The sequence below is a fragment of the Amblyomma americanum genome, chromosome 7 (genome assembly GCF_052857255.1).
Source record: "Amblyomma americanum isolate KBUSLIRL-KWMA chromosome 7, ASM5285725v1, whole genome shotgun sequence".
Lineage (NCBI taxonomy): Eukaryota > Metazoa > Arthropoda > Arachnida > Ixodida > Ixodidae > Amblyomma > Amblyomma americanum.
This window is the reverse complement of record NC_135503.1, coordinates 91,071,892-91,092,565: the sequence shown is the minus strand read 5'-3', so window position 1 is coordinate 91,092,565 and position 20,674 is coordinate 91,071,892. Positions and strand designations below refer to the sequence as shown.

At 47.0% G+C, this 20,674-nt stretch overlaps 1 protein-coding gene and 1 long non-coding RNA gene across 2 annotated transcripts in view; both read right to left on the bottom strand.

Annotated features, from left to right (window-relative positions):
• The window catches only part of LOC144097923 (multidrug resistance protein mrp-7-like), a 75,176-nt gene that overhangs the window by 14,869 nt on the left and 39,633 nt on the right, over positions 1-20,674 (bottom strand). The window contains exons 10-12 of the mRNA XM_077630523.1: positions 19,539-19,720; positions 15,233-15,308; positions 560-892 (exon numbers count right to left, since the gene is read on the bottom strand). Coding sequence (XP_077486649.1) covers positions 560-892; positions 15,233-15,308; positions 19,539-19,720 — 591 coding nt within the window. The remainder of the gene's footprint in view (positions 1-559; positions 893-15,232; positions 15,309-19,538; positions 19,721-20,674) is intronic.
• Positions 1,788-6,424, bottom strand: LOC144097320 (uncharacterized). The gene is made up of 2 exons (XR_013306979.1): positions 6,227-6,424; positions 1,788-2,093 (listed from the first exon to the last, which is right to left on the bottom strand). It is a non-coding gene; the product is annotated as an uncharacterized LOC144097320 (long non-coding RNA).

Sequence of the window (20,674 nt, the reverse complement as noted above, 5' to 3'; positions counted from 1 at the left end):
TAGTAACTTTGCACGCTTTATCTCGAAAGTTCGCTATCAGCTTTAAATTGAGCACGGCCGACAGCGGCGGGCATTCTGTTCGACGACCGCCGAGCACGCTTGTCGCTTCGCCGCCGCCAAGTGATTCAGTCCATTCTGGGTGCAAGTCATCCCCAATAAACAGTTTTCTTTTAGAAGACCTTTTGTCCGTCTTCATAGCTGCTTCAACAACCGTCACCGCTACGTGACAATATTATAAATAGATGGAAAATATTTTCAATGGCATTGTTCTATAGTCCAAAACCCTGTCTCTGGTCAGGTTTATCTCGCACACATTTTTCAGCTGGGCAACGTAACCTTGCACTTTTCGTTATAATATATCACAAGGTCCACGCGAATTCTCTCTTCTCATTCTAACTGGAAGGAAAAATGCGTTTTTTTTTTGTTTTCTTTTCGCGTGATTGCAAGTAACAGTGGTTCGGAGCACTTGGGAACCCCCGTCAGCAGCTCAGCGTCATTGACCCTCTGCAATTTTTTTCTTTCCAGTAAAAGCATCCAGATTATTACTTCAGTTGCTTACCGTCAACGATGAAAGCAAAGATAAGCCAACTTGTGCTGTGGACGCCGGGTCGCCATGTGAAGGAGCCACGACAATGGCAACAGTGAGCAGGATAACGAGAATGCCACAGAATGCAATCAGGAGGCGGCTCAAGGAGTAGGACAGAACGAATAATTGAAATCCGCGTAGGTATGCGTTCATAAGTCGCCGGAACAGTGCACAGAAGCTTTCCGCGACGCCGTAGCTGCGGATCAAGCCCACGCATCCGAGGGTTTCATTCAAGTGCTGTAGAAGCCTCGACAGCCTCGTGCTTTCGTAGAGACGTCCCAGAACTGTGGCACGCACAAGGTAGCTCTGAAAAAAAAGAAAACGGCACGTAGAAATGGCGTAATCGGCAGACATAGCAGCGAGAACACGGTTATACATTTTATATGGATTTTTTTAGATGGAATCTTCACCGGTGGTAATATAAAATATTAAATAGGATTTTGCAAGAACAAACACTGATTGCAGGATTCTTTCCAAAGATGGTTTATCAGTGTTTTACAATATCTGATCATTTGGAGTTTTCAGTTCTTTCCTCATAGTTGATATCTTTCTTTTAGCATTGTTTCCTAGTGTAGAATCTTAACTTGGTGCTATGTCATTATTTTAGAATGGTGCCACCCCTATCGGTAGTCAATTTTATCTTACTTGTCTTCTTTCTATTTTCTTACCATGTGTTTGTATATTTCAGAGATTGTTCTCCTCTCTTCGTGTGATACCCTTCACGAGTGGCTTTAGCAGTGCCATCAATATATGCAAAACATTTATATCGTTCATATAAGTAATTTACAGGCGATCTATGCAACTTATGCGTCACAGTATGCGTTAGCATTAGTGCGCTAGCATTAGCATTAGTGGTAGCGGCTGCTCCGCCTATTCAGACCATGCGAGCGGGGGCGTTATCCAGTCCACCAATAACTTTGTGACGGGCACCCCGGCTCCACTCTCCCGATCCAATGCAATGCTGACGAAAGGTGCAATCGCTGGCCGAGTGAAAGAAGATGAAAACGACTTTTCAGAGCTCAAATGTGTCCTTTGCTTGCAACAAGGAAAGCGTACTGGCTCCGAAACGTCAATGCCATTACAATAATTTTTTTTTCTCCATAGATCATAGTTTCTGCCGTTGTCAGCTGCAGGCAATGGCCTCATCGCACCAAACGCTCGTGTTCAAAATAGAGATAGTAACACTAAAGCTTACCATGCATAAAACCAGGACCGCCCCAGCAACGCATGTGAGGCCAAACACAAGAGGTGACTGAGATCCAACCACAGCCAGTCTCGCAATGACAGCGAAGATGTTCTGCAAAAGCTGCTTCTGAGCGACAAAAATGCGAACATCGTTTACTTCCAAGTCGACCGAGAAGCGATTCTGGATCCTCCCACGTGGCGTCGCGTCGAAGAACGTGAGCGGACTGCCGGAAAGTCTCTCCAGCATATCTTCGTGGAGGCGCAGAGAGCTGCGCTTCGAACCTCTGGCCAGTAGGACACCGGGCGGCCAGCCTGGAGAGTGCTGCAGGTGGCAAGAGATTTATAGACGGCTCTCATATCTATTGCAGAGTTTCTTTAGTGACTACGAGAGAATGCGGAAAATTGTTCACCTCGTCTTTTTTTTTCTGGTGTATAATTTCAAATTTCTTTTAAGAAAGGGGGGGGGGGGGGTGGATTGAAGCACCTCTTAGTGAGAGAGAGGGGAACGATGGAAGCATGAACTGGGCGAAGTAACTAAGACACGTGCTGCTTGGCTAGCTCATTTCACATTACTTTTCACACTGACACATTTCGTTATTCATTTTTCTCGCAAGCGACCAGGGAATGGTTACCCGATAACGATGTTGAATCTAAATCATTGAGCAGTTTGAAGGCGAAAGCCCTTAATAGCTCATGCTCGTGTCCGTCCGTCCGTCTGTTACGCTCTTCAACTCGGTAAGAAAAAATCTTTGGGCACGACGGGATTCGAACCGCCATCCTTCCGTTCCGCAGCGGAGCGTGCTAACGACTACGCTACTTCCTGCCAACGCGTATGTAGTTCTCCTTGTCTAGGACGCTGCAGAGTGTTTGCGGAAAGGCGCCGAACCAGACGGATGCCTCCCAAACGCCCTCCAGTGTCTCCAGCATTTAAGATTCACAAACAGTTGTGTACTTAACTAACATCCTAACCACGCGTCAGTGACACAAGTAGCAACGCCGCGCTAAATGCTTTCGCCTCACTGCACTTTAGGTCAACAAAGTGCCCCCCTGAATTGTTTCACTGGTACAGCTCTTTCGACAATTTGCCAACTTATCACCAAAGTATCCGCGAACGGAAGAAAGCTGTAGCATCTTGTGAGCTTAAAAGTGTTTCCGCGTCTTTTAAGCAGAATGTCAATTTAAAGCATCACATTTCAAACATCACCGCACTTTAGGTCAACATAAATGTTTCTTTCTAACCTCTCCTAATTGTTTATTTGAACCATTACGCACTGGCATTAGATGTACCACTTCTTAAGAAATCTTAGTTTTCATACTCTTATTGTATTATACAGTATTACACCACGTATTTTTTTCGCAGGTGCCTATTTCTCATCTTTTCATTTCTGTTGCGTGAACTTACTTTTTGCTTATGCATTTTTCTTTTCCTTTTTGACGTCTCTAGTCCAATCATGCAACAGCCTTGAAAGAGGCTAGCATTATGTTCGAAAAGAAAACAAAGACGTTGACCTGTCACTTCGTGCTGCTACACAGACAACGATGAAATTAAGAATCTTTGATTGTATCCGCTGAAAATTTTTTTACATCTGAGTGAACTCATTGCGTTGTCCTCATTTTCTGCTATGTATACCTGGCGCTTTGGTCTCCCCGCTAAAAGTCATTAGGCTTCCTCTTTTATTAACGCACTGTGCGCGAAAATAACCCCAAGCTTGTTCTGAAGTCAGAGAACTTCATGTAAGAAGCGAAATTATATGATGGGATGTTATGCCATCCTATATACAGGAAAGAACAGAGGCCCTGTCACTCCAAAAACTACGTTACTAAATATATTTTCATTTTTTGTCGCCGGAGTGGAGTGGAGAGCAACGCGATGTGGGGTACTTGAAACGTGACAATACTGAAAAAAAAAGAAATACGACCGGTGGTCGAAATTATTCCGGAGCCCTCCACTACGGCGCCTCTTTCTTCCTTTCTTCTTTCACTCCCTCCTTTGTCCCTTCCCTTACGGCGCGGTTCAGGTGTCCGCCGATATGCGAGACAGATACTGCGCCATTTCCGTTCCCCAAAAATTTAATATTCAATTTTCAATACAAAAATCGCGACAAAGTTTTTAATACCTGTATGATCTCTAGAAGCTTAATTGGGGATCTGAAGTATACCTAAACAAAGAAAAACGTATACAAAAATGATGGATGATAAAGCGTGGTTAGGCCAGATGAATGTTAGGTGTGCTAGCATTGCGGTTTTCATTCTTCTATGGGTCATTCTCTACCTTACATTCATATCTCCCTGGGAGTCCTCATTCCACTCCCAGGCGCAGTGGGGCAGCGGTTAAGCGACTCGCGTCTGCCCTGCGATGGCAGGTGATGCTACGGGTGCGTCTTGTGAGACCCAGTTTCCTCCTCCCGAGCAACCTCTCGCGAACAATCATTAATTTAACTGCCACCTGCCACGGTGGGCATGTAGTGATGATGTCACAAGGTCCCGTCACCTAGATGGCTCGCCTCCACCCAGACACCCTGCTCTTCAAGGTCGCAGAGCGGGTGCTCCAGTGTGCTGACAGAAACAACCTACGGGGCAGGTGGGCCAGCTAGATCACGTGACCTCATCACAGATGTGACGTCATCACAGCCTGCCCCCGAAGGGGGACAAAGAGGGACCGCACAGACAATGGTTAAGCGGCTGAGTGGACGCTCTAGCGACTAAAAAGAACTCAGAATCTAGCAGCACTACACAACACTATACACTCTGACATACAGCCTTTGTCCAAATATACAGCCAAATGGGATTCTTCCTGAGCCCTGCAGCATGCTTCTGCATCCTCAGCCACAGTAAACTCTCGAAGACTGAAGGAACTCTCATCCTCGACCACCGCAAGTTTAGGCCTGCCGATGTGCGAGCGAGCCCCGTCACAAGGCTTAGAAGCAAACCTCTTGGACTGCATATTTTATGACAATGACCCCATATGCATGGCCACGAAGGGCAATTGCGGTTTGTCAGTGCTGATTACGTGTTTTTTTTTCGTTTCCTTGCACTCCTATCCCTACCATGTCAAAAAATTAGAAGTGAACATGTATTCACACACTGGGAGCAATGGTACGCTTCTTTAAATAAAACACTCCACACATAATCCTACCCGAAATCCAAAGCCCTGCTTGTGATCTAGGCATAATAGGGATTTTTGTTGGAAAACTTATCTTCCACGCGTGCTCTCTAGCAGGATACTATGTGAGTGTACGCTACGCAGAAGAGTCAGGCAAATAACTTTTCAAAGAGGAGATTTCAGTGCTTACCCCCAGTGGTACTAGTCATGAAGGATAGCCGGCTCGCGAGTGATTACCTAAATAATGACGCCTTGTATATCCACAAAATATCCAATTCTGTTTGTTTTCAATATTCGTGCATAATCTATCCGCGTATATCATGTTGTGTTTAATTACAGGATTTATAACTTTTAGGGCGGCTACAATAAGTGCTTCATGGTGTGAGAAATGTGTGAGCATGGGCTTGCGGATCTTTTGGCCAGCGCATTTGCGGGAACTTTCCCGAAAGCGTAGCTCCATTCTTCCACCCACCGCACGTTAAGGGATGAGGTAACTCGCATACGTGCACCGTTCCGAGACAGACAGGACAGACAGACAGACAGACAGACAGACAGACAGACAGAAAGACAGACAGACAGACAAGACAGACAGACAGACAGACAGACAGACAGACAGACAGACAGACAGACAGACAGACAGACAGACAGACAGACAGACAGACAGACAGACAGACAGACAGACAGACAGACAGACAGACAGACAGACAGACAGACAGACAGACAGACAGACAGACAGACAGACAGACAGACAGACAGACGACAGACAGACAGACAGACAGACAGACAGACAGACAGACAGACAGACAGAGACAGACAGAGACAGGCAGACAGAGACAGACAGACAGACAGACAGACAGACAGACAGACAGACAGACAGACAGACAGACAGACAGACAGACAGACAGACAGACAGACAGACAGACAGACAGACAGACAGACAGACAGACAGACAGACAGACAGACGACAGACAGACAGACAGACAGACAGACCTATTGGTATTCCTTTGAGTCGGTGGATCGGGACGCTGGCGAACGCCACCTCTCCTAGTGAGTGAAAGCGGCTGTTTTATTATTTCCAACTTTCTTTTACTTTTTGTTTTAGTCTGGCTGTTTGTATTTTTCACCGAAGGTAAGCAAGCGACGCCAATTGCTGCCTTCTCTTCTCTCTCCCCATCCGGGAGAGGGAAGGTGAAGAGGATGACATGTGTATGGACGCACTTATGTGTATATCGAACCATGGGAGCGGAACTAATACAGCTATCGCTGGGGAAAACAAATAGAGCACCATTATCTAGGATCCCAATGTCTTGACGTCACCCGATATTGGAATAATATATTCTTGCAACGCTCACCATCTCCGAGGCAGAAAGCCGCCAACCAGCGAACCATGACCCCACTCGTATGGTGTGCGTCCTCCGCGTCGTTCATCCTGAGTGCTGCCCATGTTTTGATGCAGATCAACTGGCAGGCAAGAAGCCGGCACTGGCAGCGAAACATACAACGGCGAGAACCGCGAAGACGCCCGAGTACTTGAAATACGCCACGGTGACGTCGATGAGACCCTGAATAGAATGGCTGTGGTTACTAGAGTAAACGCATTTGGGCAAGATGGAATTACCTCCACTCGCGAGCACAGTCACCGCAGCACGCACATGACTGGAATGGGAACCGGGATATGCGATTTTTGTTTGCTAATTTGATTCTTCAAGGGCCCCATGTTAAGATGTTACATAAGGGCAATAAAAGTTTAATCTTTCCCAAGCAGCACTGGTAATCGACCCAATATTGAAAAGGGATAGTATCACTCTGGTCTTTTGTAGGACCGGTCTTTGCCAATATATCTCCAATATTGGGCCAATCAGCTGTGCTGCTGGGATTCATGGGTATACAAGATTTACATTATTCTAGCCAAAACAGAGTCAAAACCAATGGAAGAATCAATGCAAGATGTGAATTAGGGAACCAGCTGGTACAAGTCAAACAATGCACAATCACTTTGCTGCCTGGCATACGCTTTCGTCTCGGACGTCTCCTTGTAGGCTAAAATTACTCAATAGCAACTCATTTTGACCCATGCCGCTTGTGCTGCATTTATAATGGGATGCGCACTAGCTTTTTGGATTTTTACAGTGCCATGGTACACAGAACGTTTCATTGATTCTTTTACCCTGCATTAAAATCATGCAGTGCAAAACACGGGGCTATATTAACTGGTGAGGGTATTGTGTCAATCTTAAACAACTAAAGTAGTGGCATCTTTCAATCTTTGCCGCTTTCTGCCTCCCCTGTCGCAACGCGAGAGAGTCGATCCTCGCATTTCCCGAAGCATCGCGTAACGTGTTTTCAATCTTTCCAATAATACCAACGCTAAAGGGATTGCAAGGAAGCATCAGGAAGCTCTTCCTGTTTTGTATGTCGCTCCTGCATTATCTGCGACGCATACACGGAAGGATGACGCCGTCAAAATGCGCTGTGGGCTGCACTCTCCAGACAACAATTGCATGCAGACTTCCGCTTCGTTGCTACCGATCAGTAGCGCCCAATCTCGGCACTGGGCCAGTAAAATGTATGGGTAGAGTCTGTTTTAATCTCGTTCTTTTGTATAGAATTGTCTGAGTGGAATACTTTGCATTTTTATTCTTCGATTTCAATAATTCATTTCCCACTGGTTAGCGAGAGCACGGTGGATTCTTTTAGCAGAAATTATCGTCATTTAAAAAAAGAAACTTTGCTGATCCCCCTTGCGCAAAGGTGGAACCAGTTAAATAGACGCAGGACAAGAACAAGGAGGCACACGAAGAACACCGCTGGACTTGCAACTGTTTTATTGCGAGGAATTCGGCCACATTTACACATACTTCGTGCGCAAGCGCACACTTTCGAGACGGTGAGAGAAACTTTACGAAGATCAGAACTGAAACTCCTTTTTCAGTGATTATGATTGAAGGGTCGCTTACGCATAACTGCTTATTTTTTATCATTATTACGCTTCCAGCAGCTTGCGCTGACGTCTTGATTTCCCCCGACCGATAATATTAACCAGGTGAAACCGAAAGTAACACTGGCAGTCCTTGACATGCAAGGCTAAATTGCTTCCCGTTCCCGAGCCCAAAGCTGTTCGGTGCAGCCTTAAACGTTCATTTAGGCACGCTCGAGTTTGCCCAATATATATTTTGCCTTAGGACAATGGGATGACGCAACCCCCCCCCCCCCCCCCCCCCTGCGCACGTGGTGAACTCGATCTGGTGCTTAGTAATGCGAGCGCCAGTCTGCTGCTGGCCACCAAAGATTTGGGCGTACAAACCGGAGAGCTTTCGCAGGGCAGAACACACCAAAGTGAAGGCAAATTTTTGAGCCACTTTTTTCAGTCCAAGTGACGTCTTGTATAAGTAGGGGAGCACTTCAATCTTCTTTCTATCATCTTCCACTTGGCATGCGGGCTTTTCGGGAGGCTTTTTCGTTGTTTTTTTTTACCAAGGTTTCACACACCGCCAGAAAAACCGATGGGGGACACCCCGAGGTCTTCAAGCGGTCAACCTGCTACGGCAGACTTTGTTGCATCACATGCGGGCAGCTTTTCCTCAAACCATTTAAAAAGCACAAGTTCGCGATGCTTCACTTTACCAACTTCGAATGTGCTGATTCGAACGGCAGAAGCACCTCTTTAGGCCTAGGTGCATATTTCCTCCTTGTTGTGTGCCTCCGTGTTCTTGTCCTGCGTCTGTCTCGCTGGTTCTATCTCCCCCATTATGAACCAACTATCCCCGCATTTTAGTCTGCTAAACTGATCCCCCTTAAACGACCTCTTTGTGTGCGCAAGCTAGTGAACCACGAACAGCCCTGAATACGAGTGAGTTACTAAACGCCCTACATTGCCGGCCTGTTAGCAGTTCGCGAAGTCGCATTCACGTTCTGACACTGGCGCACACACAAACTAACATACGGACACAGACGCATATGGACATAAAATCAGTGGTTGAAACCAAAGCATAGTCAAAATTCACAAAAGTAATGTTTAGCCGTCGTAGGGGGATATCACGGGTGATGCATGTATACCTTTTCCTAACATGCCAATTGAAAGAAGAAAACACACAAGCAAAAATTTGGTGTCTATACTCCTCTAACCACGGAAACACGCACGTAGCACTAGCACACACACAAGCAAGCGGAAGGGTAAAATGCAATCAGCAATGTATTTAGATGCCCTGCCACCTACACCCGACAACAAGGAGCGCCTGCTAGCCAAAACCGCGCTAGATGGCGCCGCCGTCGGCGCATGGGACAGTTGGCAGTTGACAGCCGTGCGGTGGGGACGCTTGTCTCGGTGCTCTTCGGATTACGCGTGGTGACCGGGACCTGACGGACGGACGACTGCGAGAGCGCGTGACTACGACAAATCGATGAGTTACTTCCTTTAATATTTTGAGAGCTTAGATTTAGGCTAGTTTTAGATCTATGCTGTTTAGGTGAAGTGCTCGCGAAAGGGCAAGTCAGTGCAATAACGGCCGGGCATTTTCCGGCTGACAGCTATAGATCTGCAGGGCTCACTTGTGAGGCAGGTAGTTAGTATTCCTTAAGTTAGTAGAAGACAGGTAGTTAGTATTACTTTATAGGTGATTAGTTTTAGCGGTAGGCAGAATATTATTTGAGCACGTGGTTGCAAGTGGTTTTTTTTTTCTTCTCTAGCATTTTGTGGTAGGAATAATAGATTGCTGCTAGGATGGTCAAGCAACTGAAGGTTAAATGCAAGGAGTGTGAGACGTTGGTTAATCTGAAAGAAACGCGGTTCGAATCTGTAGAGGAAGCCGAAGGCGCGGATTTTATGTGCAAATGCTGCGTATTAGGTGCACGCCTGGACAGGGCTGACGAAGCAAACACCAGCCTAGCGCTACGTATGGAGGCCCTAGAAAAAGAGCTGCAGGTAGAGAGGGCAGAGAAGCGCAAACTCCAAGAGCAGCTTAGTGAATTGTTGAACGCAAAAATGGCTGACACCGCCAAGCGAAGTGACATTGGCGGACATTCCAGCGCCAGCCACGTGGATGGGTCCTGTGCTGGCATGGACAGCGATAAGGAGTTTGGTCTGGCGGGTTCAGACAGGAACAGCTACGCACATGTGGCAGCTAGGAAGCCTGTTGGAGATGAAGAGAAGGGGAACAAGATAACTTCCAGGAATGAGGTCTCAGCCACAGATAAGGGGCGGCATAATAAACTGGAAGTTAGGATGGAGGAAGCGAGTACCGAAGTACTTATCGGTGGTGACTCAAATATGAGTAGGTGCAAAAGAACTATAATGGAGCGTGTAAAGGGTGATAAGCGGGTAGCAGTCGGGGCATTCCCAGGAAGGAAAATGGCCGCAGTACTGACAGAAACAAAAAACGAGCTTTCTAAGAATGTTGAAGAGCGCAATTTGGTAGTGATAGCGGCGGGACTAAATGATGTCTTGAATGGTGAAGCCGCAAAAGTAGCGGAAAGATTAGCGGAGGGAGTTGACGATTTAAGGGCGATAGCACAGCAAGTCCAGATCGTGGTGTGCACAGTGCCGGAAGTGCAGGGACGGAATGGAGAAATTGCCAAGGACGTTGTGGCTGTTAATCGGGAGATATGGAAGTTAAGCCAGGAGAAAGGCTTTGAAGTGGCAGACATAAACAGGGAAGTGCATAGAGCCGGCTTTGGCGGAGGCTTTACACGAGATGGCACCCACTTTAATAGAAGGCTAGGAGCCGAGTTCGGGTGGCGCCTGGCAGGCCTGGCAGTAGCTTTTTTAGGGAGTCCACTGCGGCTCAGGGCATAGGGGTAGGTAGAAGCAAAGTAGAAAGTGTAGCAATGAAGGCTGACGCCAATAAAATGGCCACTAAGAGGTCCAGGAAGAAAGCTACAAAAAAGAAATTTAACACTAGGATCAGGTACATAAACATGCAAGGCGGTAGAAAGAGAGCGAAGTGGTTAGAGATAGAACAGCATTTGAAGGGCGAAGAGGTAGGTGTATACGCGCTATGCGAGACACATCTCAGGGATCTAGAAGACCCACCATATATTGATGGCTACGTCTGGGAAGGGAGCAACAGAACAACAACAGAGAGGAAGGGAGGAGGAGTAGGTATGCTGATACAGCAAGGAACAAACTGGCAAAGAATAAAGTTAACTTGCAAAGAACATGTCTGGGTATCGGGTACAATTGCCGGTAAAAGGACATGGCTAGGAGTAGTTTATTTAGATACAAATGCAGGCAAGACAACACGGATCTAGTTAAGTGTCTCAATGACGATATAAAGCAGTTTGGAGAAGGCGCCAATGTTATTCTGTTGGGGGACATGAATGGCCACATCGAGGATCTGGATGGATACGCAGATTATAACGGGAAGTTGATGCTAGACTTCTGTGAGCGACACAACCTAGTTATTGTAAATAGAGAAACTAAGTGTGAGGGACAAATCACGTGGGAATCCCGTAACAGGCAAACGACCATTGACTACTGCTTAATCTCGCAGGCGATGTATAGCAAGCTCGCAATGATGGAAATAGACGAAGAGGGGAAGTACAGCCTCGGTAGTGATCATAAGCGTATTAGTCTACAGTTTGGAGCCCTGCTCAAAAGAGAAATGAAGGGGAGTCAAAAAGAGTGCGGAAAATTAAATGCAGAACAAATTGCGCAAATATAGCGGCGTACATAGAGGAAGCAATAGAGACACATCCCGTGTAAAAGTGGGATTATAATAAGTTAGAACTCCTCATTAGTACAAAAATAAAACAAGTAAAAGGAGTAAACCGCTGGAGAGGAAAGAGGAAGCCACGAAGTTGGTGGAATAAGGAAATTAGGGAGGCCATCGAACAACGACGGTTGGCATCACGGGAACACAGAGAAGCAAAGAGGGCGCAGTTATCTGAAGAGGAAATAGGCCGAAAATGGGAATCTTATCGACAAAAGAAACAGCAAGTGCAGGTCCTCGTCCAGGCTAAAATAAAGCAGTCCTCTGATCGCTGGCTGGCTGAAATTCGCGATGCAACTAAAGGGGGGCCAAGAAAATTCTGGAACCATATAAGCTGGCTGGGCAAAGCAAATCACAGAAAGCAGGAACAGATTCACGATGCCGAAGGAAAATGTTTAGAGGGAGATGACGCTGTGAACTAGATTTCATCATTTATAGCTGTGTCATTTAAGAAAGACGATAGAGTAATCACCTCAAATGAGGGAGCAACACAGAAACGCACAATAGAAAACAGCGTGGAACTGACGAATCTTAACTGGAAAAAGGCGGAAGCAAATATTCCAAGATGTACGTCAGCAGGGATGGACGAAATTCCAATCAAGCTAATTAATGAACTTGGCCCAGGAGGAAAGGAAACGCTGATAAAAGTATTGGGGCAGTCATAACGAATCAGCAAATTTCGCACAGCTGGAAACAGAGTAAAATGAATTTGATTCATAAAGGAAAAGGCAATAAGACGAACATAAAATCCTTCCGACCGATTACGATAACATCAGTTACATACAGGCTAGCGATGCAGGCGGTGAAAATAAAATTGCAGTCATTGGTAGAAAGTAATAGAATACTCGGAGAACTTCAGAACGGGCTCAGAAGTGGTAGGCGCTTAGATGATTGCCTGTTCGTGCTTACCCAGTGCATAGAAATAGCTAAGGTGGAAAACAGACCTCTGTATTTAGCCTTCGTGGACATAAGCGGTGCTTACGACAACGTGAACAGGGAACTCCTGTGGAACATATTAAAAGGTGAAGGTGTCAGTCATAAGGTAATTAATTTTCTACAGGAAATATATCGAGAAAATGAAGTTCAAATAACATGGGAAGGAATTAAGAGTACAACGACTGTCCAGATACACAAACGATTAAGGAAAGGTTGTCCTCTATCACCGCTGCTGTTCATGTTTTATATGATAAGTATGGAAAGAAGGCGACAAGGAAGCAATCTAGGTTATGATCTGTCATACACATTAGGCGGAAAGATTGTTGAGCAACGACTACCGGGTTTAATGTATGCGGACGATATTGTACTGTTAGCAGATAGCCAGGAAGATTTGCAAACTTTGGTGAATTGCTGTGGAGACGAAGGAGACAGTCTAGGTGTCAGTTTTAGCGCAACTAAGTCCGGTGTGATGGTGTTCAACGGCACAACTGATCAGGAGCTTACAATACAAGGCCATGAAATACCCCGAGTGGCCGAATACAAATATCTCGTGGTATGGGTAAACAACGGGCATATGTACACGGAAAAGCACGAACAGTCTCTCATAGCAAAAGGGCGAAGAGGTGCCGGGGTAATGAAACATAGGGCATTGGGGGGGGGGGGGTACAACAAATATGAAGTCCTCAGAGGTATTTGGAAAGGAATAATGGTACCGGGGCTTACTTTCGGGAATGCGGTTCTATGCTTAAGGGCTGAAGTTCAGTCGCGATTAGAAGTAAATCAAAGAACTGTCGGAAGATTAGCACTAGGTGCCCACGGTAAAACCACAAACGAGGCAGTACAGAGGGATATGGGCTGGGCAACGTTCGAAGCACGAGAAGCTCAGAGTAAAGTACTATACGAAGAACGCCTGAGGAAATTAAATGATAACCGGTGGACAGCTAAGGTATTTAAATACCTGTACAGAAAGAGCGTTGACACACAGTGGCGGAAACGAACTAAAAAGCTAGTCAGTAAGTTTGCCAGAGACGAGGAAGGAGAAAGAAAGATCGTTAAACGACAGGTTAAAAACGTCGAAGGTAAATTTGGATAGATTCAATGGAAAAGAAGCATAGTGTAGAACTATATCAATGCTGGAAAAGGCAGATCAGGAAGGAAACATTTTATGATAACTCAAGAGGCAGTGCCCTACTCTTTGAAGCTAGGTCAGGATGTCTAATGGTGACTTCCAATCGCAGAGTTGGAGCACTTCGGGAGCAACGATTTCTGCTCTTTTCGGAGCAGCTGTATTCCAAACGCAGATCTGAGGCACGGATCGCGTCTTCCAATCGTAGACAGGGAGCGGTTGCCGAGCCGAGATTGCTCCGTGGAGCAGTCGGGACTGCTCCGCCGAAATCGGCGGAGCCGACCGGAAGTTTGCGTGACGTTCTTTTCCAGCGGCGCCCTACATGCTCTGGCCAGAGCAAGTGTACTCCAATCGCAATTTCAGGTCGCGCGCTCTGCGCCGGATTCAGGCGCTCTGTCACAGAGCGTGCAGACCGCTCCGGGCCTGCGATTGGAATTCACCATTAGAACGCACAGCTACAGAAAAAAATTTAACGAAGAAGATGACACATGTGCTCTGTGTAATAAATCTGTAGAAACAATAGAACACCTCATCCTAAAATGCGATGGTATCCATCCCGATGTCGATGCAGGCACAGCTACTTTCCTGAGGCTTTAGGGTTTAGAGATAACATTAGTCATGTAAATAAATATGCGGTGAAAATTAGCAAAAAGCGATTGGAGGATTGGTGGTACAAAAGCAGAGAGGTTACATATGTTTTTAAGTGTAGGAATACGTTTTTTTAAAGGAAATGGCGAATTGTATTAACAACTTACAGCAGGGTAAACAAAAATAAAGGAAAAAAAACGGAGCATAGTGGCAACAACCACTGCCCCGTTTCAAAGGGGATGCTCCTACCTTCCATCCATCCACCCGGGAAGAACCGACGAGGACGAACACCAGCATAGCAGGAGGAGGAGGGAAGAAACGTCGCGACTAATGTCGACTGAGGGGTTTCAAGGAGCCATGATTTCTAGGGCCATCAGGATGAGACCACGGTTTGAATTAATTTTTATTGGATTGGTGCACCGCAACTATCTACTCCTCGAACGTCTGCGCAACGTTGTTATACCCGATAAGAGAAAACACTTGATATTTTTGATCATTATTAAACGCTGAGCAAGTCAGTGGCTTGTCGTATTAGCACCAGCTGATCGTCCAGTTTGTCTGACGCCAGGAAGATGAGAGAGAGGTGAAGAAAGGTGGAATTCAACAGAGACGAGGCGGGGGAAGAGACAGTGTTTAAAGTTTGCCCATAGGGAGGAGTAATTTTGCACTTTTTCCGCGCGTATCGAGCTGTAAGCGTTCCAATATGCGAAGGTAGGTTGTCATAACCCGTTTTATTGTTTTCTTACTCACTCAGTAAACTTTTATTTTGTGATTTTGCTGTTGCTGAATTTAATAAGAATGCTCACTTTTAAATAATATGGTGTTCTTATTTTTTACAAGTTATGACAGGAAAAAGACAGAGGGCATACCAGTGAGTGAAATGATTTTCTCCGATTAGCTTTAGTAACCAACCATTAAGCGTTCAGCAGGCCTTTAAACAGTGTCTATGCTAACAAAAGGAGAGAGTACTGAAGTGCGGTGAAAGTCAAATAAAAGGTCACCTTCTGCAACGACATTCCTTCTTCCTTCACCACATCGAATGTCGGTTCTTCCTCCAAGGAAAGCGGCTGGAATTTCCTGGTAAGGAGGAAATGAGCGACGAAGTTCTATATCAAATGGATTTCGACCAATGCTGCAGTCTACAACTTATTAAACGCCTTTTGCGCATTCTCTTTTGTATTTTCAGTACCTGGGGTACTCAATTTTAGCAGGAAATATGAAAGATGCATGCACCGCAGAAGAGTTTTAAGACCACAATTTTACGCTATCTAACTCCAAGAGAAAAAGCATCTAGAAATTAACCTTGACGCATATCAGCCCACCAAACTGAGCCGCTAATAACACTTCAAAAAGGAACCGATGAGCATGCAGCCACTATTTTATATCCATTTCTTGACATCAGGCCACAACTGGCATTTGGCGTTGCAAAGCCAAGCCACTGGCACGTTGGCGTCGGGACCAGATTGTGATAAATCACACAAGTTCTCGGGAACAGCCCAGAAATGTGTCTTATACCCCTGTCACACGGACACTGTAAAGGTACTTTGAACTAATGCTCCATTACTCTAAGGACGAACGCGCGCTGCCACACGGACGCGCCAAAGGACACCTAGCTCAAAGGAGCTTCGAAACAAGGCAGCTCGAGTTCGTCCTTTGAGGCTTCAAGGGAGTACTCTCTCTCCCAGCGAGTTAACAGCATAAATAAATTGAGAAAAGAAACGTTCAATTTTTATTTTATAAATTCACTTCATAAGATTAGTGGTGTTTTAAAATATAAGATCATTTGTTTTGTGGCAGTCTCACCACGCCATACTCTCGTTCCAGATATACGAGCGATTTGGGCGCAGTGTGGCCAGCACTGTGATGTTATGCTCTGTACTTGGAAAATCATGTCATTATTGCAGTTAAAATTGCGTTGCTTTAACATAATACGGTTATAAAACTAATTTACTAAAAAAATGTGACATTTATGTATTTACATGTGCAGTGAGGCTTGCAATTTAAATAACGCTTTTCGCCGATGAGGGCGCTAAAAAGTTCTTGCGAAGGTTATTCCCCGACCGTGTAGCACGGACGAACTCCCTTGAAGTAGTGCTCCTTTGGGAGCGTAAAGGAGCATTAGTTCAAAGTGCCTTTAGAGTGCCCGTGTGACAGGGGTATTAGTTTTGGAATCCTCGCTCTCCCAGTGCAATATAGAGGATGGTCTGGTTCACGCAGGGCCGTAGATTATTTTATTTAAGCAGCGGGGATATACTAAGCCTGCTGCAAGGACAAAGGCTAATGCTTTTTCAGGCTAAGCTTTTTCATTTTAGCCAATGACAACACGCATGTAACCCTTTGTTTCATAAAACTTAAGTCATTTTCACACATACCGATCAGACGGTAAGGGAGATGCTTACCATATTGGTAAGTGTGGTAGGTAGGTAGGAAAAACTTTATTGAAAATGCCGGCAACCGACGGTTTGACGCGTCGTGACGTTGGCCAATCGTCGACCCGGGGTTATGCCCTCCTCTGCACCACCCCCGTTCGGCCCGTTTGTGGTGGGTCGTGAGGCTTGTGCTTTTCGAGCGCACCCCGGGCCTGCTGGACGGCCCATAGTTGAATGTCCTTGTCTGCAGACTGCACTGCACTTTGAAGTTCGGGCGGGTATATCCTGGAGGTAGCCTCGGTCGGGAACCTGGCACAGTCCCACATGATGTGCCATTGGTCCGCCGTACCAGCTGCACAAACATTGCACACATCGCTCGGATAGAGTTCTGGGTGAAGTACGTGTAGCACTGCCGGGGCGAGGAGTGACCCGGTCTGTATCTGTCTTAGGATGACGGCCTCCTCCCGACTGAGTGCCGGGTGGGGAGGCGGCATTGTCCGTCGAGCTAGGCGGTAACACATGGTAACTTCGCCATAACTGGTTACGCGGTCCTTGGTTTCGAACCACCACACGGAACGGTCACTCTCGGGGGCGCGGAGGGTAAGCGCTCGCGCCGCCGAATGGGCCGTCTCGTTGTGGTTCGGCGAGGATGCACACTCGCCCGCGTGCGCCGGGAACCACTTGATACGGATGGGCGGTCTTGGGGCTGGAGCTTGCCGATGATGGCGGCCGCCGGCGCGCTCACTCGCCCCTTGGCAAAGTTGCGCACGGCGTTCCTCGAGTCACTGAGCACGGTGTGACACTCGGCCTCGGAGATCGCCAGAGCGATGGCAACCTCCTCGGCGTCTGTGGCGTCCGTGCACCGCACGCTCGCTGCCGTTGTCGTGGTGCCGGTAGCCGCCGCAACGACCACTGCCGCGAAGCCTTCTCGTTTGTATTCCGCTGCGTCCACGTACCGGGCGTGCGGGTCTTGGGCGTGTTTCTCGATGAGGGCCTGGGCCCGTGCCTGCCGCCGTTCTTGGTTGTATTCGGGGTGCACGTTCTTCGGGATGGGGTCCACATGGATGTGAGCCCGCGCCTCCTCGCTGATCTCGCATGGTTGCCGGCTGGGGGTTCGGGGGTTGTAACCCAGGGATGTCAGTATACTGCGCCCCGTCTTGGTGGTAGAGAGGCGCTCCATTTGCGCGGTGAGCTGCGCCTCGGCTATTTCTTCTAGGGTGTTATGGACGCCGAGCTGCAGGAGCCGAGCCGTACTCGTGGTCTCCGTTAAGCCCAGCGCCGTCTTGTAAGCCCGTCTGATCAGCGTGTTGATCTTGTTCCTGTCAGTGACCTGCCAGTTGAGGTAGGCCGCAACGTAGGCGATGTGACTGATCACGAACGACTGGACGAGGCGCACGAGACTGTCTTCACGCATGCCCGCCCGTCGTGTCGAGACTCGGTGTATGAGCCGGATGGCGTCCATTGCCTTGGTGGTAAGTTTGTTGATGGTCTCGTCGTTGCGGCCGCTCTTGTTTAGCAGCAGGCCCAGAACCCTGATCTTGGGAACTTCGGGGATGCGTTGCCCCGATGCGGTCATGATCTTGATGTGATCGCACTCCCGAGGGGGAGCGCGTTTCCGTCCCGGTCGTAATGGTGTGAGGACGAACAGCTCGGATTTGGCGGGCGAGCACACTAGGCCGGTGCCGTCAAGGTGCTGCTCGATGGCGGTAACCGCGGCTTGTAGCTGTTGCTCGATGCTGGCGTCGGTGCCGCCGGCCGCCCACAGGGTAATGTCGTCGGAGTAGATCGTATGCCGGACGCCGGTCCCCGCTACTGCCCTCGCTACCCCGATCATAACGAGGTTGAAGAGCAACGGCGAGATGACCGAACCCTGCGGGGTACCCGTGCTACCGAGCTTGCGTTCGGGGAGTCTGAGGTCTCCGGCGTGCAGTTCCACCGTGCGGTTGGTCAAGAAGTCTTGGATGTAATTGTAGCTCGTTACCCCCATGTTGAGTCGTGATACTTGTGCTAATATGGCTGAGTGTTTGACTTTGTCGAATGCGCTTTGTAGATCGAGCCCCAGAATTACTTCGCTGTCTTGTGTCTTGTTGTCGATGATTTCTTGATTTAGTTGTAGCATGGCGTCTTGTGTGCTGAGTCCGTGTCGGAAGCCGATCATCGTGTCCGGATAGAGGCCTTCCTTCTCCAGGTATTCCTGCCACCGGTTGGCCACCACGTGCTCCAGCACCTTGCCCACGCAGGATGTAAGCGAGATGGGACGCAGGTTGCCGATGGTAAGTGTGGTTCTTTGTGTCTCAGCAAACCGTCATTAACACATGACAACCGCGAAGTCAGATTTTCGGAGGGTGCTCTTGCGGAGTTGTAGGTCTCGGTCAGTGTTGTTAAGTTTTGTTTGTTAGCTTAGTCTTTGTAGGGCAGGTATAAATATATGCAAGTGTGGAATAAAGTTTACTTGGCAGTCAGTGCTCGTGCTATCTGGTTTTTCGTTTGTCCTTGTCTTCCGCGCTGTTATGCTCTTGATTGCAACTAGCCTGCCCAGCTCTCTGTCCTGCTAAGGCTTCTAGCGCACGAAGGGGGATTTGTACAGGCGTAATACTGCGAGATGCAGTTAGGAATTTGTTCGATTTCAACTTATTAATACACAACATATTGAGGTTGGTACCTCGAAAAGAAAATTGTAGCCCGCCTGCAGGAGAAAACGCTTATCATGCCTGTTATTGAGATATTTCGAAAGCCTTTCAGCATTTCCAATATTACACTACTTGAAGTCATCACTTAAATATGCATGGAATATGAACGCTTCAAAAAAGTACACAAACTGCTGAGCACTTAGTGCTCAACTTGTCTATCGCGTATAGATCTGTTTATCTTTGCGCGCACAGACCTATCCGCCTACTGTAGAAATGTTTATTCATCTAGGAACGAAACTTTACTGTACCTTGCAACCGGTTCGGCAAAATTAGGCTCCGATTTTGTTTCCTTCAATAATTCCAAGGGTAGCGTAGTGTGACCTCTCAGCTTCTTCAAGTCATTAAAATACAGTGCTGTCTTGTTGTGCATCAGAATCCATCGTTTCAGTGGGAATGGAAGTCGAGCACAATTGGTCACTAGCAAGCATGTCTGAAAATATTAGCGATAAACTTGTTAGTGGGGTGCTTTCATTAGCACCAACTACGAGTAGAAAGCACACGTCCTGCGTCTCACATCAATCGTAATCATGTAAAGTGGGTTTTAACACTTGTTATTGCTACGGGTGTTCTCTCCAACAGTGCCGCATATCCAGATATTAACGTTTAGCGACAATGGTCGTCACACGAGGTAAACACGAGGGCCGCTGTGCCGCGCCAATGGCACTTGTTACCAGTGTTGTACACATGCGTACTAGTGTTGTACACATGGCATGTTGTACACATGCGGACAAAGGCGGACGCGGAATGTAAACACAGGTACGGCATAAGCTTTTAAGAGCGTTAGCTCTTATTAATCACGTTTCTCGATTTCTTGGGGTCTGCTTTCACCTCCTCTCGGCGTGAATTTCTTTAAGTCCGAGGAATTCAAGATGGCAACCGCCACAATAAATCAATATAGCAATCCAATTGCTGATTGATTGGTGACGTCCCTTAGAAATCCAAGACGTCAAATTCGTATTTCCATTGGGGTACCTCACTTTAATCTTATTCATATCAATTCTAGTAAACCAAACAGATAATGCTCGCTACTTCAACGCCTTCCAGACGGTGGCGGCATCTCTTTTTTCGTATCATTTCTGGCTTCTCAGTGAGCCTGAGGCTTGAGGAGAAAGCCCGTGGTGGCTGCTAAAAAAACGACGCTTACGTTGGTGCACAGCAGTGGTAGCTTGCACAGCACAATATTTAACATAAATTGTTTCCAGAAAACATGAAACATGTTTCTGAATTCATCAGGAGGCGCATAGCAAAGCATCAGTTTTCAGTGTTTTTATGGGAAAGTTTTCCTTTGTTAAGGCGCAAAGGTTTCCCGTCCGTTATTACAGTTTGATGCCTTCGCACGGGGAAAAAAACTAAAAATCAAAACTTTCTTATGTCATTTTTGATA